Raw genomic sequence first — 26944 nt, forward strand, 5'->3', positions numbered from 1 at the left:
TTTGAAAGCATTTGGCTAATGATTATTCCAAACTGTTGATAGTTACTAGACTTGGAAAAATATAGCCAATATTTTAAAAACTTGAAAACAGTCATTCTCATGAAACTTGATTTCATAAACAAATGCTTTAAGTGAGGCTGGGGCTATAGCTCACTTGCTTAGCGTGCCTGGAGCCTGGAAACTGAGTGTGGTGATACATGCTTGTAATCCCAGCTCTTAGAGACGAAGGCAGCAGACTTAGGAGCTAAATTATAACCAGTCTCTGCTTTTATGGAAGTAGATCGGCAGGCCAGCCCATTCTCAGAGCTCCCTGCTGCAGTGCGCTGTCGCTCTGCTCCTCAAACGTGCACATGCACCCACACACATTTGCTGTTTAGATAACTAGGAAATTTCCAATGTGGAGTAACAATGGCAAGCTTAACATGAATAGTTACTAAAGAGTTAAGCTGTGCTTTGGCTCTAGTACAAAGTTCAGATTTCTGCCCAATCCTTCTAGGAGACCTGGGAGGCTCCATCTCGAAAGGAAAAAAAGTGGGGATAGGTTCTTTGTTAATCCGGCTGAAGGAAAGTAAAGACCAAATTCTTTGGTCAAATTAAGCAAGCTTTATTTTTCGTCAGACAGGACTTTAGGGAGTGTTGAGAAAAACAGCATTGAACACAGGAAGAAGTGGGGCTTATAAGTGGGGCTCAAAAACTGCAAGGCTGGGAGTTTCCAAGGCTTTAGCTGTGAAGGAACTTAGCAAAACAGTTCAAAATTACTTGGCAAAACATCTATTCAGGGCAGAGGTTAGGATACAGGGTGTGGAACATGCCAAATTCCAGAAAATTCGTCAAGACATAGTCAAACCCAAGTTTCACAGAAAATAATAATGAAATCATTTGAACTTTGTATCGGGATGGCGTTTGATCATCAATAAAAATGAATGGAATTTTTATTGTACATATTTTTAACTTAAAAAGGTTTTGTTATTGTTGTTTTGTTGTCTGAGACAGGGTCTTACTATGACACTCAACTACGTAGACCAGGCTAGCCTTGAACCACAGTTTTATGTGCGTCTGTCTCCCGAGTGCTGCATCAAAGACATGCATCCCCATGCCTGGCCTAAGCATACTTTATTAATAGGATGCATACTGCAGGATTTTCTGTGCTTAGTTCTACACAAGAAAGTAAAGTTAAAGTTAGACAGTTCCAAAGTAAAGCACAAACAATTGGGTTACGTATACTGAGCATAGTTACAGAGAGAAGTCCCAAGGTCCTCCTCTGATTAGAAGAATCACTCTGGGAGCTACGACAAAGGCAGGGAGGAAAACAGTGGTACACAGGACATAAAGCTACCAGGAATCAAATACAGCGATGTTTATCACAGCAGTGCGTGTGTGTACGCGCACACACACACACACACATGCGCACACACGCACACACGCATACACAGAGTCCGGGTTGCTTTAGTACTCTCCGCCCTATTAGAGTCGGATCTCAGTAGACCTGGGGCTGATCAGTCCAGCTGGACTGGATGGCCAGCAAGTCTCCAGGGTCTTCTATCTTCCTTTCCAACTTGCTCATCTTTACATGGACACTGAGGAGCCAAAGTCAGGTCCTCATGCTTGAGACACCTCCCTGGCCCCAGTGTCTTTCTTTTATTTTTATTTTTTCTGATACAATCTCACACTGGGCTGGACTGGCCTAGAACTCATAAAGATCAGATCTTCTGCCTCTGCCTACCAAGTCCTGATAAAGGTATGCACCACTATGCCTAGCTCAAAGCTTCCCTTTTTTGCTTTATTTTTCTCTCTATGAAATTAATTATCAAAGCATAGACTCCTTAGAATTCAAGTAGTACAAGAACAGGTTAAACAGAGATTTTATATTCTAATCTCACTCCCAGTAGAGTGCTGTAAAGAGAAGTTTGCTTCTTTTCTATAGTTATGCTCTATTCCTTTTCACACAGCACTGATCCATAGTTATCTTTGTGTAGTTACACCTGGAGATTGGCCCCTCCTGGGAGAATTAATAGTGCCATAGTCATTGTATAGATTAAATGAACTGTTACAGGGTGGTTAGTGTTGTACATTTAGTGGGCACTCAGGAAACATCAGGTTTCATATTATTGGAAAGTTGCCACAGATAGCAGAACTCAGCCCATGAACACAGATTGGAAGTCTGCAGTGTGAATTTCGCAGGATGTACTGCGGATCCAAAGAGTATACAAGAATCTCTAAAGACACAGAGCCTCTTGCAGTGTGCTTTTAGCCATGTTCACAAGCAGTAGAAGTCTGCGTAATAGATCACCAGGGAGGACAGAAAAGAAGTATGAATAGAAACATACAGGAACCTAACAAGCCCACACCTCTCTGAAGTAGCAGATTCCAGTTCCCTAGAGGTGGAAATGTCGATAGTACAGGTCACTTTCCTCTGTCCTTGGTGTGCCATTGGTCAAAGTGCTCTTGAACATGGAATATTTTTCTTTCTCAGGAGAGGCTATTGGCAACAGCAAGTGAAAGCTGAAGGGGTATGCTTTGGCAAATTACTCTCTCTTCATTTTTTTTTAAGATTTATTTATTTATTATATGTAAGTACACTGTAGCTGTCCTCAGATACTCCAGAAGAGGGCATCAGATTTCATTTTGGATGGTTGTGAACCACCATGTGGTTGCTGGGATTTGAACTCGGGACCTTCGGAAGAGCAGTCGGTGCTCTTAACCACTGAGCCATCTCGCCAGCCCCTCTTTCTTCATTTTTAAGTTTTTATTTTTTAGTTGTGTGAATATGTGTCCATGAGTCCATATTTGGATGCCAGAGGCATTGGAGCCCCGTGAGCTAGAGTTATAGGCAGTTGGAGCCATCTGTCATGGGGAGCTAGAAACCTAACTTAAGTCTTCTACAAGAGCATGTCCACTCTTGACCACTGAGCCATCCCACTATTCAATCCCTAAGTGATTGCTTCATTGGTTCTTTTGCTTTGTGATATAGAATGGAAATAGGCAATTTCTATTTGGTAAAGCTTCACCCAGGCATAAACACACAACCCTTTCCAACAGCTTTTAGTTGAGTTAAGGGAGACAGACAGAGATGGAAATCTAGCCCTTTGAACTTTTATGTCTGAAGTTTGTATGTACCCATATGCAGGTTAGAGAAGAGAAAGAGTTCATAGCTTTCAAGAGATCCCCTTGGGTGTTATCCTTAAGAACCATATGTATGGGGCTCAGTATTTTAGAGCATATTTTGCTACTTCAGAGGATCTGGATGGAGGCTTAGAACCATCTATAACTGTAGTTCCAGAAGATCTGGTGTCCTCTGGCCTCTTTGGCACCAGACCGGACATAAGTGTACATACAAACATGCAAAAAAGAAAAAAGAGAAAAAACTCACTCATACAAAAGAAAGAAACTAAGCCTGGCAGTGGTGGCACAACCCTTGTAATCCCAGCACTCAGTGAGTCTCTTGAGTTCGAGGCCACTCTGCTCTACAGAGGGAGTTTCCAGACAGCCGGGACTACACTGAGAAACCGTGTCTCAAAGTAAAATAAAATAAATGATAAAAATCTAAGAAGGGAAAAGGGTCAAGCCTTGAAACCCAACAGTCTCTGGGAGCAGCCTGGTAGGAGAGGCCTGATCCTGCAGATCATGCTGTGTCATGTAAATGTCCACCCTCCCACAGTGAGTTCATGAATGGATAGTGAATGTAAGTCCAAATGAAAAGGGGAGAAAAGGGAAGCTACAGGCTGTATTTGATTTTCACAACAGCCTCAACAAATGGATAGTATTACTGTGACTTTTAGTGAATATGCCTGGCTTACCATAAATATAAGATAAAGGGTGACAGCTCTTGCTAAAAAGATATAAAGTGCCTTAGGAATTCAGAAATATTCTTTGGTTGGTTTGTTTGGGTTTTGGTTTGGTTTGTTTGGTTGGTTGGTTTGGTTTTTGAGACAGGGTTTCAAAATAGAAGCCCTGGAACTCACTTTGTAGACCAGATTGACCTCAAATTTAGAGATCCACCAGCCTCTGCCTCCTGAGTACTGGGATTAAAGGTGGTCACCACTGCCACCTGGCTGAGATTATTTTTATTAAGAGATCTTGAAATTGGAGAAAATTTTTTACCAATTGTATAACAAAACCTATAGACCATAAGGAAACATTTACCAAGTCTACCTTGGTAATATGTTGAACAGACAGAAATCTATGTCCTTGTGGAAGTTGCATTCATTTTATAGGGAAGTCATATAGAAATAATGTATCAAGATGTATTTAATATATTGAAATTTCAGGGAAACTTTGACTATATGCCTAACAGTTCATACCACATAATCATGCTCTATAAGAGGCTGAAGAGGGGGCTGGAGAGATAACTCGGCAGTTAAGAGCACTGACTGCTCTTCCAGAGGTCGTGAGTTCAATTCTCAACAATCACATGGTGGCTCTCAACCATCTGTAATGGGATCTGATGCGACTGAAGACAGCTACAAAAAATAAATAAATAATAATAATAATAATAATAAATAATTTTATAATTTATTTATAAAAGAGAAAGAAAAAAAAGAGACTGAAGAGAAAGTTCAGCAGCTAAGAGCACTGCCTACCGGGGCCTAGCAAACACAGAAGTGGATGCTCACAGTCAGTTATTGGATGGATCACAGGGCCCCCAATGGAGGAGCTAGAGAAAGTACCCAAGGAGTTAAAGGGATCTGCAACCCTATAGGTGGAACAACAATATGAACTAACCAGTACCCCAGAGCTCTTGACTCTAGCTGCATATGTATCAAAAGATGGCCTACTCGGCCATCACTGGAAAGAAAGGCTCATTGGACTTGCAAACTTTATATGCCCCAGTATAGGGGAACGCCAGGGCCAAAAAGTGGGAGTGGGTGGGTAGGGGAGTGGGGGGGAGTGTATTGGGGACTTTTTGGATAGCATTGGAAATGTAAATGAGGAAAATACCTAATTTAAAAAAAAAAAAAAAAAAAAGAGCACTGCCTATTTAGTTCCCACCAGGTAAACCATCCAGGTTTAGTTCCCACCATGACCTGGCGGTACACAATCATCTGTAATTACAGTTTCAGGGGACCCAACAGCTGCTAGCCTCTGAGAGCCCCAGCACACACATGGTACACAGACATTCATGCAAGCAAACACCCATACAGGAAAAATAAATTAAATAGTTTTAAAATATTACTTGATTAGATGATGAAAGGAGGAACCTAAGATCTAAATCTTATAAGGTCATAACCACAATTTTTCCAATGTAATCACATTTGACTACAATAGTGCAGTGAAATAAGAACCTGGATTATCTTAATTCCTTGTGTATATGTCTCCATCTAATAGTAGTGACTTTAGTTACTCAGCAATAGAGCCATTCAGAGCATCAATTGACCTTTTTCTTTTCTTGTCATTTCTAGGGGAGGTGACACCAGGGCTATCTCAGGTGGAATATGCACTTCGAAGACATAAACTTATGGCTCTGGTCCACAAAGAAGCACAAGGGCACAGTGGAACAGACCACACAGTGGTGGTACTCTCTAACCCTACGTACTATATGAGCAACGACATCCCCTACACATTCCATCAAGACAACAACTTCCTGTATCTCTGTGGATTCCAAGAGCCTGATAGCATTCTGGTCCTTCAGAGCTTCTCTGGGAAGCAGTTACCATCCCATAAGGCCATGCTTTTTGTGCCTCGGAGAGATCCTGGCCGAGAATTGTGGGATGGCCCTCGATCTGGCACAGATGGAGCAATAGCCTTAACCGGAGTGGATGAAGCCTACCCGCTGGAAGAATTTCAACACCTGCTACCAAAACTGAGAGGTAATGCCAAGAAAGCCAAACCACAGGTCGGATCTAGCCGTCCTTGTCCTGCAGTAGTTAATTTCTAGAATAATTTTCCTACAGCATTTCTTTGGGCATCATGAAGAGAAACAAAACTATTGCTAAATGTGGTGCTGCATGTTGTGTCCCAGCACTCAGGGAGACTGTGGCATGAATATCTGTAAACCTTGACGATCAGGCTGGGCTAGATGAAGAGACACGTCTTGGGGCTGTGGCTGAGGGAATCCACATAAATTTTGAGCTCAAAAGCATTTTCTTTCTGGCCTTTCAATTTCTTACATAAGTTGCTGCCTTTGTTGTCTTTGTTGTCAAAATTAACCTGAGGCTGGAGAGGTAACTCAGTGGTTAAGATCACTGGTGGGTCGTCCAGGGGAACCAGGTGTGGTTTCCACCCAAAGATAAAAGCTAGGCTTGGCATGCCGGTAGTCAACAAAGATGTCCTCATGGTGGCTCACAACTGTCCTAACTCCAGTCCCTGGGTATCTAACACCCTCTCCTGGCCTCTGCAGGCACAAACATGGTACACATATACATAGTACAGTCAAAATACTCCTACACTTAAAAAATTTATTTAACCATTTATAGTTAAATTCTCACAATACATGTGTTTCTTAAAAGGGCTTTTCTTATTCACTGTCTTTTCACACACACACACCATTTCTTTAAAGTTTGGTTTTTTTGTTGTTTGGTTTGGTTTGGTTTCTCAAGGCAGGGTTTCTCTGTGTAGCCCTGGCTGTCCTGGAACTCACTCTGTAGACCAGGCTGGCCTTGAACTCAAGAATCCCCCTGCCTCTGCCTACCAAGTGCTGGGATTAAAAGCATGCACCACCACTGCCCAGCTAAAGTTTGTTTTTAAGAGGTGTGTGTGTGTGTGTGTGTGTGTGTGTGTGTGTGTGTGTGTGTGTGAGAGAGAGAGAGAGAGAGAGAGAGAGAGATAAGGAGAGATAAGGAGGAGACAGATATGCCACAGCAAGTGTGGATGTTAGAGGGCAACTTTATGGAGTCAGTTCTTTTCTTCCGCTATTGCATGGTTCCTGAGGACTAGCTAAAGTTACCAGCCAAGCACCCTCAGTATTCTTTTTTTCTTGGGATTTTTGCTAGCTCGCTTGTTTTGAGACAGTTTCACTGAAGCTCTAGCTGGCTTGGAATTCACAGAGAGTGCTTTCCTCTGCTTCCCGTGTGCTGACATAAAAGGCACGCCAAGCCCAGCTTATATCTACTTTTTTTCTTTCCAAGACAGGGTTCTATATAGCCCCAGCTGTTCTGAAACTACCCCCCCCCCCCCCGGCCTCTGGGATTAAAGGTGCTATCCAAGTGCAACTATGCCTGGCTAATCCATTATTCTAAATGTTAGTAGTTTGATAGGTAAAAGTACTAGATACTGGAAAGTATTAGTGAATCTAATATAATTATTTACATTTTTTTTTTAAAAAAAACCTTCATTGGAGTTGTATCTCATAGCATATCATTTGCTGGCACGTACCAGGCCTCAGGTTCCCACCCCAGCACTGACATACAAGACCAACCCAATAGGTGTTAAGCTTTCCTACACTGAATATAAGTAATTGGTTAATTTTTCTTTCTCTTTTTTTTTGGGGGGCGGGGATTGAGACAGGGTTTCTCTGTGTAGCCCTGGGTGTCCTGGAACTTACTCTGTAGACCAGGCTAGCCTCAAACTCAGAAATCCGCCTGCCTCTGCCTCTGTGCCACCACTCCCTGGCAGATTATTTAATTTTAAAAAAATTAAGGCATACACTATTATAATTATTTCCCATGTATTATACATTTAATAACATTTTTAAATCTTTTTTTTAAAGATTTATTTATTTTATTTATATGAGAACACTGTAGCTGTCTTCAGTCACAACATTAGAGGGCTCCCATTAAAGATGGTTGTGAGCCACCATGTGGTTGCTGGGAATTGAATTTAGGACCGCTGGAAGAGCAGTCAGTACTCTTAACTGCCGAGTCATCTCTCCAGCCCTGACATTATTATTTTAAATATATTTGACCTGTAGCATCATAATGCATCCCCAGTCAAGTTTCCTCAATTCTTCTTAATCATACACTTTTTGATCATACAACCCTACAGATTTAGTGAAGAAAGTCATTCTTGGTCCACTGTTAGCAAAAAGATGGCTTATATTGAAGCTGCTGGGTGGTGGACATCATTTTCATTAGGAGCCCTTAGAGCAGTGCCTCTCAACCTGTGGGTCCTGACCGCTTTGCTGGTTGCACATCGCATATCCTGCATATCAGATGCTTACGTAATGATTTATAACTAGCAAAACTGCTTATGAAGTAGCTATGAAAATAATTTTATAGTTGAGATGAACATTAGGAAGTGAGACCTGCTACCTTGAGCACAGCCTTGGGGACACATGGACCTCCGTTTTAGATCTCACAGCAAAACAGATAGATGACAGTGAGTAACTGCTGCAACTGGAAGCACTGTGCTAGCTCGTCTCCAGACCATTTTATACAAGTGATTGAGAAGAACACTCTCATTTTTATGCCCAGTAATTCAGAAGGGCAGAAATCAGCCTGTGGAGGTAAAAAACAACTGTTGTGTTTATTCTTTAAAAGTTAAAAAAAAAATTCTAGCTATAATAAAGCTTTAGGCCCATCTGTCATTTTCGTGAGAACACTGACATTTTGTGGTAGAAAGCTGTCTGTATTCCAGAGTGTCACGTCACATTCAGAGGTTGACTTTCCAATCATGTCAGACCCATCAGATGCTTCTGTCTTGAGAAAGTGCCACTGAAACCTTTAGATTCTATACAACTGGTTTTTTAGTTTTGTCTTGCCTAATTTATTTCTTTTTATTATGCTGTTTGTTTGTGTTTCATTTTCGAAGGAATCAGGGCCTCTGTGCTAGGCAAGTGCTCCACCACTGAGCTAGTCCCTATTCCAGTGCATTCTACCATTAAAGTAGGCCTTCAGCCTCTGTTGCTTTTAAACTTATTTTTGGCTTCCCATTTTAAGCTGAGACGAACATGGTTTGGTATGACTGGATGAAGCCTTCTCATGCACAACTTCACTCTGACTACATGCAGCCTCTAACTGAAGCCAAAGCCAGGAGCAAGAACAAGGTTCGGAGTGTCCAGCAGCTGATACAGCGCCTAAGGCTGGTTAAGTCTCCTTCAGAGATTAAGAGAATGCAGATTGCTGGGAAGCTGACGTCAGAGGTATGGCTGCTATTGAAAATATTTCTCTGTCAGATCATAAAACTCAAGCTCTTCATGTTCAGAGGCCGAGGCCCCTGCCCCTGCCTCTGCCCCTGCCTCCCGGGTGCTATGGGATTAAGGCATACACCAGCACTGCTCAGCTTATTTCCTCTGTTTCTGACTACACTTACTTATGGACATATATACCATGGTTGCATATGAGGAGATCAGAGGACAACTAGTGAGAGTCCGATTTCTCTTTCCACCATGTGGATTGTGGGGATCAAACTCAGGTCCTTAGTTTTAGTGGCAAGCAACTTTATCCACTGAGCTATCCCACTGGCCTTGCTGTCTGTATTTAACCTGTACAGAAGGATGATGACACATTTGTCAGCCTCAGCAACAGTCTCCAAAGAGTAGTAGTATTTCTTTGAGAATAGCATATAACACAGATGTGCAAGCTGTGAGTATATCCAGAGGATATGGCAAAGGAAAAACTTTCAAGGCAAAGGGGAAGATTGCAAAACATTTTGAAGCAATAATACTTGTCCAAAGAATGAAGAACAAGGCTGGTGCCAATCTGAGGTTAGATAGACAAGTTTTACAGGAATATTTTTGCATAAAGTTACAGTGACCTTTTGAAAGTTTGTGGCTCTGGTATCTTTTCTGATAGATACTATCAGGCAATCGTGCATGAGACCCTTAATTTTTATTATTGTGTGTACATGCTGCAGTGTACTTGTGGGGGTCATAAAAACAATTTATGACATTCATTCTCTCCTCCTCTGCATGAGGGATTGCATGGCGTGCACCCTACAGTCATCTCACTGGTCTTTGTCTTACTTTTCAGTTAGAATTGAATTGAACAACTTCATTCGATTCTGGTGACTTTAACAGAGTACATAGTGAAACGGTTGTTACAGTCAAATATATCATCAATTTTAACCCATATTTTCCCACTGATATCATCATACAGAAAAAAAAATAGGACTCTGCTACCAGGGCAGTTTTTATTAACACTTTGTGTTCTAGTGAGACCCAGTGCAAGATGTCAGATCAGCACAGTGCTGATTTCTCTTTCATTGATATCATAACCTTGATTGCTATGTCAAGAGATCAGACAAGCCATAGCCTTGTTGCTTCCAGTCTCCTTGACTTCCTTGAAGGAGGGTTTCTTTTGTGAGTTTCAGCAACCCTCTGAACTGCCATGGAGGTTTCTCAAGAACAGTTAGGTATATGGAGGGGCCCCTGCCTTCCTGCCTTCCCTTCCCACTCTTTCTTTTTCATACAAACGACTGTCATTGATTACAACAGTAAATGCCAAGAAAGAACATGTTTACCCTCACTCCTGGGGCAGCATACCCAAACACATCACGATTGGGTAGGGATCGTTGTCCAATTATTCATGGTCCACTTCTGCTTATTACACCACTTGCATATCTGCTGACAGTGACCCAAGCAAGCAGTCACCCAGGTGCTAAGGACCCTTACTTTTTAGGGCCCTTACTACTTTCTTTATCAGCTACAAAGGCAACTGTGTTTTAGCTCAGTGGTCACATTGTTCTTCCCTTGAGATCTTCCCTCTTCTGAACTCCAGGCTTGGTCAGGAGGCAGAGGAACAGGAAAGTACAGTGAAGCAGGAAAAGCAGGCTTAGGATTAGAGGATGAATAATCTGGGTGGGCTTTGGCCTGCAGATAAGGACTCTGGTTTTCTGATCTCTTTGCCTGGGGAAATTTAGGGCAAGGTACAGTGTTCTGAACTGCAGACGGTTGGTAAGAAGACTCAAATTGGGGGTGTCTTGTTATTTCATTGTCTTGTATGAGGAAGGATAAAGCACTGGTTTGTTTGCATGGTAAAGGAGTGCTCATAGGCAAGGTGGTTGCTGTATCTAAGATGTCTACCTACTAGCATAACCCTGGGAAGAGCAGTGCCTCACAGACAGCCACAGATGCCAGAGCATTACAAAAACTAAGAAAAAATACTTTTAAGACATCAGTTGTGCTAAATCTAGGTCCTCTCTCACTGAACTGTGGCAATATAGAGAAAATATTTATTCTTTAAATATTCCCTGAAAAGATGATTGCTAGGAATTGAACCCAAGACCTCATGAATTTGCTAAGCACATCTACCATTGAGCTGTACCTCCACTACCCTATACATTCTTGAGATGATTCTGTAAATATGTTTGGAAATATAAATTGCTTTTGTTATTATTGTTGTTGGGATTTTTGTTAGTAGTATATTTTATTTTTTGAGACAAAGTTTCTCTGTGTAGCCCTGGCTGTCCTGGAATAACTAGTTTGGCCTCAAACTCAGAAATCAGCCTGCCTCTGCCTCCCAAGTGCTGTGTTTAAAAGCATGTGCTGGCACCACCTAGAAGGTATATAAATTGTTATTGGCTCTTCCTGATGAATCATAATGAGAAAAATGTATTAGGCAAGAGTTCTACAGAATGCCAGTCACCATCAACTTGTTCTCTCTGTTAGATACTCTGCACTTTACCAGGTACTGCAGAGGCTCTTGGATATTTTGTTTTGGGGCCTCGTATATTGTACTCTTAGTCTCCTGAATTGTAAGCCTTCCACATTGGTATAGGCAGTGAGTTCTGACTGCTGTGTGAGTATTAAGTTGTTTCATATTTACTGGTTGGCTTAGTTAGTCCCAGTGAGTACTGGAAGAAGGGAGAGTCTGTAAGTTTTGCATTTTTTTTTTAAATAGAGGAATGGATTTCATATGTTATATGAAATATCACCCACATATTATGAAAAAAATATACCACTATTCGTTTCAATCTTTTTTTTAAATATTTATTTATTTATTATATATAATTACACTGTAGCTCTCTTCAGACATTCCAGAAGAGGGCATCAGATTTCATTACGGATGGTTATGAGCCACCATGTGGTTGCTGGGATTTGAACTCAGGACCTTTGGAAGAGCAGTCGGCACTCTTAACCGCTGAGCCATCTCACCAGCCCTCGTTTCAATCTTTAACCTAACTTTAATTTATATTCCTTTCACAGCAGTATGTCCACATTCTGACTGAGTTTTGTCATTCCTAAGAGACAGCCTAGATAGTATTGTGTTCCTGTGCATTCTAGACCTAAAGAGCTCGCTCTCTACCACCAGGCCTTTTGTACACATGCGTTTTGTAAGAGGTCTTGACTTCTTTGCCAGTGTTTGAGTCAAGAAGTCCTAGACTTTGAAGTTTTCTTCTTCCATTTCTACATTAATGTTCAGAGCCAGTGTTTTAGCATCTGATGATAAATACTAATTAAGTCTTTCTCTTTGTAAATTCCTTTAAGTTCAGATAATATTGAGTGTATCGGCCTTGGGATTTTTGTAACCTGAAGAGTTTGATGAGAGACAAATGACAGGTGTCCTATACCTTCCTATGAACATCAAGTTTTGTATCATTGTTTTTTATAGGATTATTAATATTTTTTAATTATTATTATACATAAGTACACTGTAGCTGTCTTCAGATGCACCAGAAGAGGGTGTCAGATCTTATTATGGGTGGTTGTGAGCCACCATGTGGTTGCTGGGATTTGAACTCAGGACCTTCGGAAGAGCAGTCGGTGCTCTTAACCACTGAGCCATCTCTCCAGACCTTTTGTATCATTGTTAATTAACTGTATAAAAGCTGAATTGGTTTAGAACTATAATTATTGTCCTTATTGTTTCCGGTTTGCATGTGTGCATATGTTTGAGGGGTGTGTGTATGTTGTGTGTGTGTGTGTGTGTGTGTGTGTGTGTGTGATATGCAGATACTTAAGTATTTTAAGTGTATAGTTCAGTGGTTTGAGATCATCACCCAGATTTATCATCTCAAGTAAAAACTCTGTACCCAATGGGCAACTTCCCCTTTCCTCCCACACTGAGACTCTTTTTTTTTGTTTTGTTTTGTTTTGTTTTGTTTTGTTTTGTTGGGTTTTTTTTGTTTTTCGAGACAGGGTTTCTCTGTATAGCCCTGGCTGTCCTGGACCTCACTTTGTAGACCAGACTGGCCTCGAACTCAGAAATCCACCTGCCTCTGCCTCCCAAGTGCTGGAATTAAAGGCATGCGCCACCACGCCCAGCCCTTTTTCTAATTTTTATGAGATTGATTTATCTTTGTTGTTGCTACATGCACTTTTGATGTCATATCAGGAAGAAAAATCATTGGTCAAGTCACTTAATAAACACTTGCTAAGATTTTGTACTTTTTATTTATTATATGTGAGTACACTGTAGCTATCTTCAGACATTCCAGAAGAGGGCATCAAATCTCATTACTCATGGTTGTGAGCCACCATGTGGTTGCTGGGAATTGAACTCAGGACCTCTGGAAGAGCAGTCAGTGCTCTTAACCACTGAGCCATCTCGCCAGCCCTGGATTTTGTACTTTTAAATAATATGTTTAAGTTAGTGTTCCATTTTAAGTATATTTTTGTATATGGGAAGGATCTACCTAAATTTTTGCATGTCTCTTTGTTGGTTTTGTATCTTCTGTAAATTATTGAACTTAAGTTTGTGAAAGGGTCTCAGTAAATAGAGTGTGCTAACTTGAAGCTTTCCAAGTGTTGGGATTACAGATAAGTACTACCATGCCTGCTGATAGAGAAGATCTTAATCTTTTTTTACATCTTTCTGAGGTCCTACAGCCTACTCATGTAATCTACCAGAGGTGCCTTTTCAGTCATCCCTACGTGAGAGACATGCTGTTGTCCTATAATATCAAATAGGCAAGCATCCATGCATTCCTGCATCTTCAGTACGCATTGGTTTGACCAAGAAGGGGCAAGATTATTTCATTTCAAGGCATTAGAGGGTTTGCTCATTTGTTTTCATGCTTGATTTTTTTTTTTTTTTTTTTGAGGTAGAGTTTCACGGTATAGAACAGGCTAGCCCTGAACTCAAAATCCTACTCAGACTTCCAAATGCTGGTCTTAAAATGTATGCACCACCATTCTTGGTTTTATCTGTGGGTATATATGGTAGAATACTCTCTTAATTAATTTTGATAAATACAGCACTTCTTTGTGAATAGGGTGAACACACTTTTAGCCTGATCAGGCCATTACTGGTTAAAGCAAAGGATCTCTCTCATTGCAGAGCATGTTGATACAAGCCTTTACATCCTGCAGTTGGGGGGCAAAGGCAAGCAGATAGCTGTGAGTTCAAAGCTGGCCTGATCTGTACACCAGGTCCCAGGCCATCTAGAGCTACTTTGTGGGATGATGTCTACACAGAGAGAAAGAAATGTCACTCCGTTATAACTAAAACTCCCAGGAAACACTTTTTACAGTGGCTTATAGGGGTGTTGTACACAGTGATCTAGAAAGTGGCTCATTTCCTTCACTGATCTCTCACCCTGTGTCAGCATCAGCTTGTCACTTAGACACTTAGTAATTTCAGTTGTAGTCTCACAGTTCCTCAGATATTATTGTGGCCCAAGTTATTTTGCTTAGCACTCCACCCGTTGACCAAAGAGAGAAGCTCATTTGTAGACATCCTTAGCCTGATTTGTGCCATTGCCGAAGGTGGCAATCACACCCCTGAATATTTAGCAGATCTGTTATCAATCTTCATTCCTTTCCACTCTACTTTCCCAGCTCCTTATGGTTTTCAGATACACTGATTTCAGGGTATCTGCTAATTCAACCCAATCATGGTCTGGTTCACTGCGGGAAAAACTTTTGTTTGTTTGTTTGTTTGAGACAGGATTTCTCTGTGCGGCCCTGGCATGTGCCACACACCCAGCTATGAAAGGTGCTTCTAACTTGAACTCCATCCTTTTGAATGTTTGAGTGACAGATAAAATGACACTGCATTCATTTTCCCTCCCTCTCTTTGCAGGCTTTCATAGAGACCATGTTTGCCAGTAAAGCTCCGATAGATGAAGCCTTTCTTTACGCGAAGGTGAGCTTCAAGGTCCCCATAGGGGCAAACGTAGAGCAAATTTACTGGCTTAAGAGTACATACATTGGCTTGCAGGCAGGCACAGAAATGACAGCATATCCTTCTCAAATGTTAATTTAACTTATTGTACATGTAAAGTGTGTAGTGTTACATTGAAGAGAAGTGCAGAGCAGAGCCAGTGAAAAAAGACCTAACCCTGTGAAAGGAGACCAACGCTGAGTGCATGTACGAGGTAGAGTCAGTGAGTCAGCCTTCAGAGAGTTCCAAAGGTGGCAGAGTTTAGTTTCCTTTTCCATCTGCCCAGAGCATTTCGGTTGATGAGACTATTTGCAAGACTGAAATTAGCCATTTAGAAATATTGTTTAAAAAATAAGCCATATTTTGTTGTTTAGCTGATTAACAATAGCCTTATATGTGTTTTTGGACTCAGCCTTCTTTACAGATTTTTCTCTGTCATCTTCTGGGCTTTCTTTGAAAACTATGTGAAGTTTAAATTACAGGAGATTAAATAATAAGGTTGAGGGTGGGGGCTGGAGGGATATCTCAGCAGTTAAGAGCACTGACTGCTCTTCCAGAAGTCTTGAGTTCAATTCCCAGCAACCACATGATGGCACACAAACATCTGTAATAGGATCAGATGTCCTCTTCTGGTGTGTCTGAAGACAGCTACAATGTTCTCACATAAAATAAATCTTTAAAAAAAGGGAGGGGTGGCTGGAGAGATGGCTCAGTGGTTAAGAGCACTGACTGACTGCTCTTCTGAAGGTCCTGAGTTCAAATCCCAGCAACCACATGGTGGCTCACAGTCATCTGTAATGAGATCTGACACCGTCTTCTGGAGTGTCTGAGCACAGCTACAGTGTACTTACATATAATAAATAAATAAATCTTTGAAAAAAAAAAAAGGTTGAAGTCAGATGTATTGGTGGATGTCAAATTGCAGCCTTTATGGAGTATGTATACATGGTGATCAGGAGCTCAGTGTCATCCTTAGGTCAGCCTATAGTGTAAGTTTCAGGTTAGCCTGGGCTACACTAGCTCCTGTCTCAAAATATACATACATGTAGTAAAGTTGGATAACAGGATTGATATACGCAGGTATATATAGACTAGAATAGAGTACAGCAGGAAAGAGTCAAAGAAATGTGGGGGTTGATGCTGTAGACCATTTGGTTAGGTATGGCTAGGGTTCCAGTCATGACTTACAGTACCCACAACTATAGTGCTTGAAGACAGCCTGGGCTGGGAAGGCCCACAGAAATTGTGAGTCATACTTTGTTGTCTTCACAGTTTGAATTTGAGTGCCGTGCTCGAGGTGCCGACATCTTAGCCTACCCACCTGTGGTTGCAGGCGGTAATCGCTCCAACACTTTGCACTATGTGAAGAATAATCAACTCATCAAGGTAATCACCAGAATTCCCACCCCTGCGTTCTGCTCCTGGAGAGGCCTGGTCCCCAGTAGAGAGCTCCACACCTCTCCCTTAGCAAATGGAGTGCCACACGCCTTCAATCCCAGCACTCGGGATTTCTAAGTTCGAGGCCAGCCTGGTCTACAGAGTGAGTTCCAGGACAGCCAGGGCTATACAGAGAAACCCTGTCTCAAAAAAAAAAAAAAAACTTTATTACTTTTAAAATGGTTTTATAGATATTATTTCATTGGTCCTTGGAGTAGCCCTATTAGGTAATAACAGTTTCTAGCAGGCATGCTTACTGGATGAAAAAGATAAGTGCTAAACATGAGCAAGCCACAGTACACAAGCAGGGTCTGAGTGCACCTGGGTGGAGCCAGGACATTCATGTCCAGAATGCAGTGTGTGAGCTTGCCTGTGGAGACATTTGAGCTGATATTTTCCTTTGTGGGCTTATGCAGCCTACTAATTCAGAATCAAATTTTTCCATGTATTTGTTCATCGTGGTGGTGATCATGTTTTTGTCTTTTTTTGTTGTTTGGTTGGTGAGAATGGTGGTGGTGGTGGTACTTTAGAGATGAGTCTGATGTAGTCCTGACTGGTCCTAAACCCACTATGTATGCAAGAATGACCCTGAACCTTCCTGTGTGCCTCTCCCTCTGTAGTGCTAGGATTACGGATTACAGGAGGATTCCATCACACCCAGTTCTGTTCAGTACTGGAAATGGAACCCAAGGCTTTGTGCATCCTAGGCAAGTACTCTACAAACCACATTCCAGTCCATACCTTAGTTTTTCTTTTCTTTTTATCACTAATATATACTTACATAATTTGATTTTGTTTACTTTTGAACTTTATATACCTCGGAATGTTTGGGAGTAGGATTGTGGTATTGGCTCCATAGCCTAGGCTAGCCGAAGCTGTCCTCAGACTTGGAGCAATCCACCTGCCTCAGTTTCTTAAGCGATTGCACTACAGCATGCACCACATGCCTGGCTTGAAACCAGTTACCTTTTGGACAGCATTGTAAACTATTTACCTTTTGTACAACAGTCCTAGTGACACAACTGCAATTTTAGTTTCAGTGATGTAGAGCAAGCCATGGTCTAAAGGGTTAAATATTTTTTTGTAAAGACTCCTAAGATGTGGTGTGTCTTTTCACTCTTGTCCTGTCACAAGTGTACAGTGGATTAACCTAGAAACTCTGTTTTCATGATAGTCATAGCTTGAATGCCAAGGCCATTATAGGGCTAGCCAGCTTTCCTACTCCTGTTTCAACCTTCTGAGAGTGGCTGGGACTACAGGCATGTGCAGTGTTTGGGGTTTTCTGTTGTTTGCAGTGCTAGGGATGAGACTTGCTACCACTGCACAAGCATAACTGTTACTTGTAAGTGGCTTTAATACTATGAACTTTTTGCTTGACTTCTTTTTGTGATAATAGACATTTACATGTTATTTCCAAATTCACAATGCTATATGCAGTGTTTCTTGGAAAATAATGGCTTTGTCCTGGCATATATGATAATGCTTATCCAAGTGACACATAATAACCAGGCGTGGTGGTGCACGCCTTTAATCCCAGCACTCAGGAGGCAGAGACAGGCGGATTTCTGAGTTTGAGGCCAGCCTGGTCTACAGAGTGAGTTCCAGACAGCCAGGGCTACACAGGGAAACCCTGTCTCAAAAACAAACAAACAAACAAACAAAACAAAACAAAACAAAAAAAAACAAAAGAGAGAGAGAGAGAGAAAGACACATAAAATACCAAAAACTTACAAAGTGATTACATCAATTAAATTTATTTTCTTGAGATAACTTTATACATTTTTCCTACCACTTGATATATTTTACCTAAGTCATAGTCATGTCTAAATCTTCATAATCATAGTTAATACATCTTTTCTCAAAAATAGATTTCACTGGACAGTTTTTATTTTGTTTTGTTTTTTCAAGACAGAGTTTCTCTGTGTACCCCTGGCTTTCCTGGAACTTGCTTTGTAGACCAGGCTGGCCTCGAACTCACAGAGACCTACCTGCCTCTGCTGAGACTAAAGGGGTATGCCACCACGCTCTGGCCACAGTTTCTTTAAGAAATAAACAGACCCGCTGAGTTTGACATTTTATAAAATGTTTATACATAGCTAAGTTAACATTTATCAGGGAGTTTATCCATCTATTGACGTTTCTATTCTTTAAAGTTATCATTTCTTAGAAATACCATCATTTTTATGCCAGAGTTTGTTTTATTTACATGTGAAAAAGTATGCCCTGTTTCTTAAGTGTATGACTAGATCAGGACAAGTACAAAGTTTTCTTCTTTCCCACATGAATTACAGCAGCAAACAAGAGATGCTAAAATTGCCAAGCAGTGGTGGTGCACACCTTTAATCCCAGCACTTGGGAGGCAGAGGCAGGTGGATTTCTGAGTTGGAGACCAGCCTGGTCTACAGAGTGAGTTCCAGGACAGCTAGGGCTACACAGAGAAACCCTGTCTCGAAAAACCAAAAAAATAAAAAATAAAAGAGACAGAGAGAGAGAGATATGCTAAAATTGAGAGGCTAAGAGTAGTGAATCTGTGTTAGTTCCTAGCCAACCTTGTCTACATGGCAAGTTCCAGACTAGCCAGAGCTCTACACTGAGACCCTGAGAAAAAGAGGCTAAGAATAATTGTGTTTAAGTAAGGAGGTGGATACTAACTAACATACATAGTTCTAATATTTGTAGAAATAATAACACTGGTGTTAAAGACATGTCCCAGCAGTTAAGAGCACTTCCTAATCTTTTTTTTTTTTTTAATGGGGTGGGTGGTATGGTGTGTATTTGTGTCTGCATGTATGTGTAGTGAGATTTATCTTATGTACCTGGCCTTTTAAAGGATCCTCAGTTGCTAGTCAACTGGCCCTTTAAGAATTCTTAGCTGTTAGAACTGCTAGCACATCACCCTCCCCACTCTTTCTCTGCCTCAGCTGGCTCTTTTTTTTTTTTTTTTTTTAAGATTTTATTTATTACATGTAAATACACTGTAGCTATCTTCAGACACCAGAAGAGGGAATCAGGTCTTGTTTCAGATGGTTGTGAGCCACCATCTGGTTGCTGGGAATTGAACTCAGGACCTCTAGAAGAGCAGTCAGTGTTCTTAACCACTGAGCCATCTCTCCAGCCCCCTCAGCTGGATTTTTAAATAAACTATGCTGTTCCCAGAACAGCAACCAACTCTGTAGGTGATAGGGTCAAATAGTTCTAATAGCTAAGAATTCCTAAAGAGCCAGTTAACTAGCAACTGATGATTCCTTAAAGAGCCTGGGGTACAAGATAAATCACACTATATGTATGTGTATATGTACTGTGTGCCTGCCCCCCACCCCAGTGCCCCGAAGCCAGAAGAGGGCATCAGATCCCCTGGAACTGGAGTTGCAGATGGTTGTGAGCCACCATGTAAATGCTGGTAATCAAACCTGGATCTTCAGCAATAGCATGCAGTACTCTTAATCATTGAGCTGTCTCTCCAGGCCCTAAATGATGTCTTTTTTGAGAAAAGGAATTTCAGATTAGTCTTCCCTAAAATATTGGGGTTTGTTTGTTTTAATAAAATAATGAAGAGTGGTACCACCCATCCTTAAACCTAGCACTCAAGAAGCAGAGGCAAGTGGGTCTCTCTGAGTTCAAGATCAGCCTATCCTACATAACAAGTTCCAGGCAAACCAAAACTATACAGTAAGATTATCTCCAAATACAAATAATAAACTAGGAGGAGTTTGCATGGTGTTATTTTTATTGTGTATATGAAATGTGTGTGTGTAGACAGGTACATGTGTGGAGGTCAGAGAAAAACTTTGTGCAGTCAGTCGTCTCCTTCCAACTTTCTGTGGATTCCAGGGAACTTTTGATTCTCAGGCTTGTACAGCAAGCATCCTCACTCCCTGAACCATCCCTCTGACCCCAGACTGTGTATGTGTGTGCACGCATGGGTGAGTGCATACCTGGTGGATGTGAGACTGTTTTGCCTGCATGGACCCATCAGATCCTCTGGAACTGGATATAAGGATGGTTACAAAGCACCTTGTGGGTTCTGGGACCCAAACCCAGATCCTCTGCAAGAAGGAGTGCTCAAGTGCTTGTAACTACCAGCCAGCCATCTCTCTGGTGCCCCAAAGACAATTGCTACCTCCTCCCCTGTCTGTCTTTGTTCCAGGATGGTGAGATGGTTCTTCTTGATGGAGGCTGTGAATCATCCTGCTATGTGAGTGACATCACCAGGACATGGCCTGTCAATGGCAGGTAGGGAGTCTACACAGTAACATGCCCTATGGCATCTTGGGATTTGAGTTGTTGTATGGATGTATCTGGAACAAATGGCTTTTATAAGTCAAGTCTCCTGTCTTTACAAAGCTCTTTTACTGTTTTTGTTTGTTTTGTTTAGGGGGGTTAGCAATTTTGTTCATTTCATAGCATAGTAAGGCACATAGAAAGACTTAACACATGAACCATATTCACTTTGTTTTGGTATATGTAATTGTGGTTTTCTTGGTTTTTGTTTGTTTGTTTAAGTTTTTTTTTTACATCTTCACCTTTAAGGTTTTCTTTGTTTTGTTTTTTTGTTTTTATACATATGAGTACACTGTAGCTGTCTTCAGACACCCCAGAAGAGGGCATCAGATCCCATTACAGATGTTTTTGAGCCACCAACCGTGTGGTTGCTGGGAATTGAACTCAGAATGTCCAGAAGAGAAGTCAATGTTCTTAACCACTGAGCCACCTCTGCAGCCCCAAGTTGTGGTTCTCTTTGTTGCTTCTCTTTGTTGCTTTTTTTTCCTTCTAATTCCAAACTTTATTTAAGATGTAATAGAATATCTTTATTGGGTTAACATATCACAGATAATAATTATAAAATTTCAATAAAATATTAAAAACAAATCTAATATACTTGAGAGTATCCACTATAGGCAAAAACTCTTTTTTTTTCCTTACACTCCAGATTTTATCCCCCCTCCCCACCTACCCCCTGACTGTTCCACATCCCATGCATCCTCCCAACCCCCCTCTTTCCACAAGGATGTTCCCACCCACCACCCACCGAACCAGACCTCTAAACTCCCTGGAGCCTCCAGTCTCTTGAGGGTTAGGTGCATCTTCTCTGACTGAACCCAGACCCAGCAGTCCTCTGCTGTATGTGTGTTGGGGGCCTCATATCAGCTGGTGTATGCTGCCTGGTTGGTGGTCCACTGTTTGAGAGATCTCGGGGATCCAGGTTAATTGAGACTGCTGGTCCTCCTACAGGGTCGCCCTCCTCAGCTTTCCCCTAATTCAACCACAGGGGTCAGCAGCTTCTGTCCAGTGGTTGGGTGCAAATATCTGCATCCGACTCTTTCAGCTGCTTCTTGGGTCTTCCAGAGTGCAGTCATGATAAGTCCCTTTTTTTTTCTTAAAGATTTATTTATTTATTTTATTTATTTATTTATATGAGCACACCATTTCTCCTCAGACACACCAGAAGAGGGGATCAGACCCCATTACCGGTGGTTGTGAGCCACCATGTAATGAATGGAACTCAGGACCTCTGGAAGAACAGTCAGTGCTCTTAACCACTGAATCATCTCTCCAGCCCTGATAAGTCCCTTTTTGTGAGTGCTCCAGAGTCTTAGTAATAGTGTCAGACCTCACCTTGAGCTGGATTCCACTTTGGACCTTCTTTTCCTCAGGATCCTCTCATTTCCATCCCTGCAGTTCTTTCAGACAGGAACAATTATGGGTCAGAGGTGTGACTGTGGGATGGCAACCCCCTCCCTCACTTGATACCCTATCTTCCTGCGGGCATTTCATCTAAGGTCCCTCCCTTTGAGTCCTAAGAGTCTCTCACCAAATCTCTGGTGCATTCTGGAGTGTCCCCTCAACCTCCTACCTCCCAAGGTTGCCTGTTTCCATTTTTTCTGCTGGTCTCAGGGATTTCAGTCCTTTTCCTCACCCAATACCAGATCAGGTTCCCCTCTCCCCCGACCCCCACTCCCGTCCACTTTTCCCCCCAGGTCCCTCCCTCCCCTACTTGTGATTGCTTTCCACTCCCTCCCTAGTGGGACTGAGGCTTCCTTATGTAGGCCCTTCAGCTTGTTGACCTTTTTGAGTTCTGTGGACTGCATCTTGGGTATTCTGTACTTTTGGGAGGGGGGCTAATATCCACTTATCAGTGAGTATATGCCATGCATGTCCTTTTGATCTGAGTTTTAGGGAGTGAAGAGATGGTTCAGTGGTTAAGAGCACTTGTTGCTCTTCCAGAGGACCTGAGTTCAGTCCTCAGCATTTACATGGTGGCTCCCAATCATCCAACGCCCTCTTCTGATCTCTGCAGGGACCGGGCAAGCATGTGGCTCCCATACATTCAGACAAGACATTCAGACACATAAAATTAAAACAGGCATTTTTTTAACATATGTATTTTTGATTTATGTTTATGGGTATTTTGCTTGCATGTATTGGCACCACATGTGTATAGCCCACAGAAGCCATAAAAGAGCATTTGATCTCCTTAAACTGGAGTTATAGGCTGTTGTGAGCCATCATGTGAGCAGTGAGAATCAAACTGAGGTCCTCTGGAAAAGCAGCCAGTGCTCTCAACCACTGAGACACCTCTCCTCCTCTTCTTCCTCTTCTTCTTCCTCCTCCTCTCCCTCCTCCTCCTCGTCTTCCTCCTTTTCTTCTTCTTCTCTTTCCCCTCCTCCTCCTCCTCTTCTTTGTTTGTTTTTGTTTTTCGAGACAGGGTTTCTCTGTATAGCCCTGGCTGGCCTCGAACACAGAAATCTGCCTGCCTCTGTCTCCCAAGTGCTGGAATTAAAGGCATGTGCTACCACTACCCAATGTAAATCAAATGAAATGGGTAAATTTAGTGATGTTGGGGTTTTCAGTCTGAGGCTATTTTCTTCTTTTTTTAAATTTAGTTTTAAATGTGTGTGTGTGTGTGTGTGTGTGTGTATAGAGAGAGAGAGAGGGAGGGGGGGAACCCTGTCTTGAAAAACCAAAAAAAAAGAAAAGAAAGAAAGAAAAAAACAATGAACCAGGCTAGTTTTCAGTTTTGATATAGTTTAAAAAACAAACAAATAAATAAAAACTGAAAGAGTAGCATTAATATGAGTCCTGGAGAGATGGCTCAGCGGTTAAGAGCACTGACTGTTCTTCTGAAGGTCCTGAGTTCAAATCCCAGCAACCACATGGTGGCTCACAACCATCTGGTAATGAGATCTGACACCCTCTTCTGGTGCAGCTGAAGTCAGCTACAGTGTACTTATGTATAATAATAAATAAATAAATCTTTAAAAAAAAGAGTAGCATTAATACAAACAAAATAAACATCAAGACAAGTGTTGTCAGAAGTAAATCAGAATATTGACTCACTACCTCACAGGCTCAGTGCTTGCTACAGTTTTTCTAATTTAATTCCACTGTAGTCAGAGAGCATACAACACTTCAGCCTTTTGAAGTCCATTGAGACTAGTTTACAGCCGGGGAAAATGTTCACGTGTTTAAAGGAATACATAGCCTGAAGGTACTCAGCACATCACTTTACAGGAAGATCTCACGACCTACGAACACTTGTCCTATAAATTAACAAGACTGTAAAAAACTGACTGCGTGTGATTGCTCATTTCTCTTTAGTCTTTCCAGCTTTCCTGTGTGTGCAGCTGTCTTAGGAATCCGTGCACTCATAGCCACTGTCATCATCGCTGTCATTACCATCAGTGTTCTGCTTCAACTCCAACAACACTAGTCCTGATGTTTATTTTGTTTGTATTAATGTCAAGTTTCTACACCTGATCTTAGCCAAAAGGTCAAGACGCTATATGTCATTTTAGCTTCTTTATGACTGATGTTCTCACAGTAATAACTTTCTCCATCTTTTTATTTTCATAAGCTTAAGGGTTTTTATTTAAAATGTTTTTTGTGCCAGGTGGCTGTGGTACAGGCCTTTAATCCCAGCACTCCAGAGCAGAGGTAGGTAGATCTCTGAATTTGAGGCCAGCCCAGTCTACACAATGAGTTCCAGGACCTAAATCTGTTTTTCAAGACAGGGTTTCTCTGTGTAGCCTTGACTTTTCTAGAACTCACTTTGTAGACCAGGCTGCCTTGAACTCAGAGATCTATCTACCTCTGCCTCTGGCCTGCAGCAATTAAAGCCATGAGCCATCATGCCCAGTGACAAAATATATTTTCAAATCTCCAAATAGAGCTAGAGAGATGTCTCAGAGATTAAGAGTTCTTGCTTTTTCTTCCAGAGGACCCCTGTTGTGCAGTTGAGAAGCTGAAGACTTTAACTTGATAAAGAGTTAACGCCCAGGGGCTTAATGATGGCTCTGCAGTTACTGCACTTTTTTTTTTTAAAAGATTTATTTATTTATTATATGTAAGTACACTGTAGCTGTCTTCAGACACTCCAGAAGAGGGCGTCAGATCATGTTACAGATGGTTGTGAGCCACCATGTGGTTGCTGGGATTTGAACTTCGGACCTTCAGAAGAGCAGTCGGGTGCTCTTACCCACTGAGCCATTTCACCAGCCCGCACTTTTTTTTATTAGATATTTTTCTTCATTTACATTTCATGCTATCCTGAAAGTCCCCTATATCCTCCCACCACCCTGCTCCCCTGCTTTCACAGTTACTGCACATAATACTGTGTCATATGACTGCCTTTTGGATCTCAGCAATCACAATAGACTATATATTGTTTTTAAAGAGTTCAAGGCCAGCCTGGGCTACATTCTGAGGTTCTAATTTTAAAATGATCAGAACCAGCCAGTCGTGGTGGTGCATGCCTTTAATCCCAGCACCCGGGAGGCAGAGGCAGGTGGATTTCTGAGTTTGAAGCCAGCCTGGTCTACAGAGTGAGTTCCAGGACAGCCAGGGCTACACAGAGAAACCCTGTCTCAAAAAACCAAAAAAATAAAACAAAATAAAACAAAAAACAAAAAAAAAGACAAAGTAGCAAAAAGGCATCAGCAAAGTAAATTACAGTGTGTCTGGGATGGACTAGTAATGGAGATACTCTGTGTAATAATGGACATACTCTGTGTAGTAATGGACATATTCTGTGTAGTAATGGAGACACTCTGTGTAGTAATGGAGATACTCTGTAGTAATGGAGACACTCTGTGTAGTAATGGAGACACTCTGTGTAGTAATGGACATATTCTGTGTAGTAATGGAGACACTCTGTGTAGTAATGGAGATACTCTGTAGTAATGGAGACACTCTATGTAGTAATGGAGACACTCTGTGTAGTAATGGAGACACTGTAGTAATGGAGACACTCTGTAGTAATGGAGACACTCTATGTAGTAATGGAGATACTCTGTGTAGTAATGGAGACACTGTGTAGTAATGGAGATACTCTGTAGTAATGGAGACACTCTATGTAGTAATGGAGACACTCTGTGTAGTAATGGAGACACTCTGTGTAGTAATGGAGACGCTCTGTGTAGTAATGGAGATACTCTGTAGTAATGGAGACACTCTATGTAGTAATGGAGACACTCTGTGTAGTAATGGAGACACTCTGTGTAGTAATGGAGACACTCTGTGTAGTAATGGAGACACTCTGTGTAGTAATGGAGATACTCTGTAGTAATGGAGACACTCTATGTAGTAATGGAGATACTTTGTGTAGTAATGGAGACACTCTGTGTCGTAATGGAGATACTCTGTGTGGATAATAGGGAAATAAAGCTGAAGGGAAATGTGTGACTTTTCTTTCAGGCAGGATCTCACTAAGTAACCCAAGCTATTGCAAACATGCCATGTAGCCCAGGACAGCCTTAAAGATACAGTCCTGCCTCAGCCTACTGAGTGTTGGGATTACTGGGTCCTATACCACTATGCCCAGCTGAGAAGTTCATAAACCTTAAATGTTTAACCTGGAAAGGTAAATGGTAAGTACTTGCCTAGTATACACAAGGCTTTGGGTTTAAACTGCAGCACTAGGAAGAAATAAAAAGTAAAAAGGGATGGGGGAATGATTAAGTCAGTAATGTCTAAACTTCCACCTTAAGAAACTACTGAAGGTCCAGCAAGATGGCTGGCTGGTAAAACGCTGCGGCCAGGCCTGACTACTGGATACATAGCTCACTTTCCTTGGTTTTCCTGTGCTTAGATTCACCGCCCCTCAGGCAGAGCTCTATGAAGCTGTTCTGGAAATCCAAAGAGCTTGTTTGACTCTGTGTTCCCCTGGGACGAGCTTGGAGAACATCTACAGCATGATGCTGACGCTGATAGGACAGAAGCTTAAGGATCTGGGCATCACAAAGACCAGCAAGGAAAGCGCCTTCAAGGTACCTCCCTCCTCACGCCAGTCCTTCAGAAGGGCCAGCAACATGCTGCTCAGTTTTTGCCCTGCTTGGAAAAGCTAATTCTTTGTAAAGTGGATTTAGCTTTAACATGGATTGGATTAAAACAAAGGGAGTCAGTACTTCTTTTTGCCAGAAGATGGCAGCACATTCTGAGTCATTGCCTGCTAGAGAGCCAGTGCAGTACTCAGACACAAGATGAAGTCTATACAGGCAGAGAGTGGGAAGAACACAAACAAGGAGAGAGGGTTAACTCCTAATCCTTTGCTGGGGTTCTGGAGGTCAGAAGGGAGGCTGTTTATTGGCTCA

The 26944-nt window shown here is 41.7% G+C and overlaps 1 protein-coding gene across 3 annotated transcripts in view; it reads left to right on the forward strand.

Moving 5' to 3' along the window:
- The window catches only part of Xpnpep3 (X-prolyl aminopeptidase 3, mitochondrial), a 57378-nt gene that overhangs the window by 21772 nt on the left and 8662 nt on the right, over nt 1-26944 (forward strand). For 2 of the 3 annotated variants that reach the window (XM_030248610.1, NM_001347075.1), the window contains 6 exons: nt 5400-5807; nt 8814-9016; nt 14838-14900; nt 16191-16304; nt 20503-20588; nt 26443-26620. In XM_030248610.1, coding sequence (XP_030104470.1) covers nt 5456-5807; nt 8814-9016; nt 14838-14900; nt 16191-16304; nt 20503-20588; nt 26443-26620 — 996 coding nt within the window. In that variant the 5' untranslated portion in view covers nt 5400-5455. The remainder of the gene's footprint in view (nt 1-5399; nt 5808-8813; nt 9017-14837; nt 14901-16190; nt 16305-20502; nt 20589-26442; nt 26621-26944) is intronic. The other variant, NM_177310.3, reaches the window with a different exon arrangement.

Source organism: Mus musculus, chromosome 15 (assembly GCF_000001635.26).
Source record: "Mus musculus strain C57BL/6J chromosome 15, GRCm38.p6 C57BL/6J".
Classification (NCBI taxonomy): domain Eukaryota; kingdom Metazoa; phylum Chordata; class Mammalia; order Rodentia; family Muridae; genus Mus; species Mus musculus.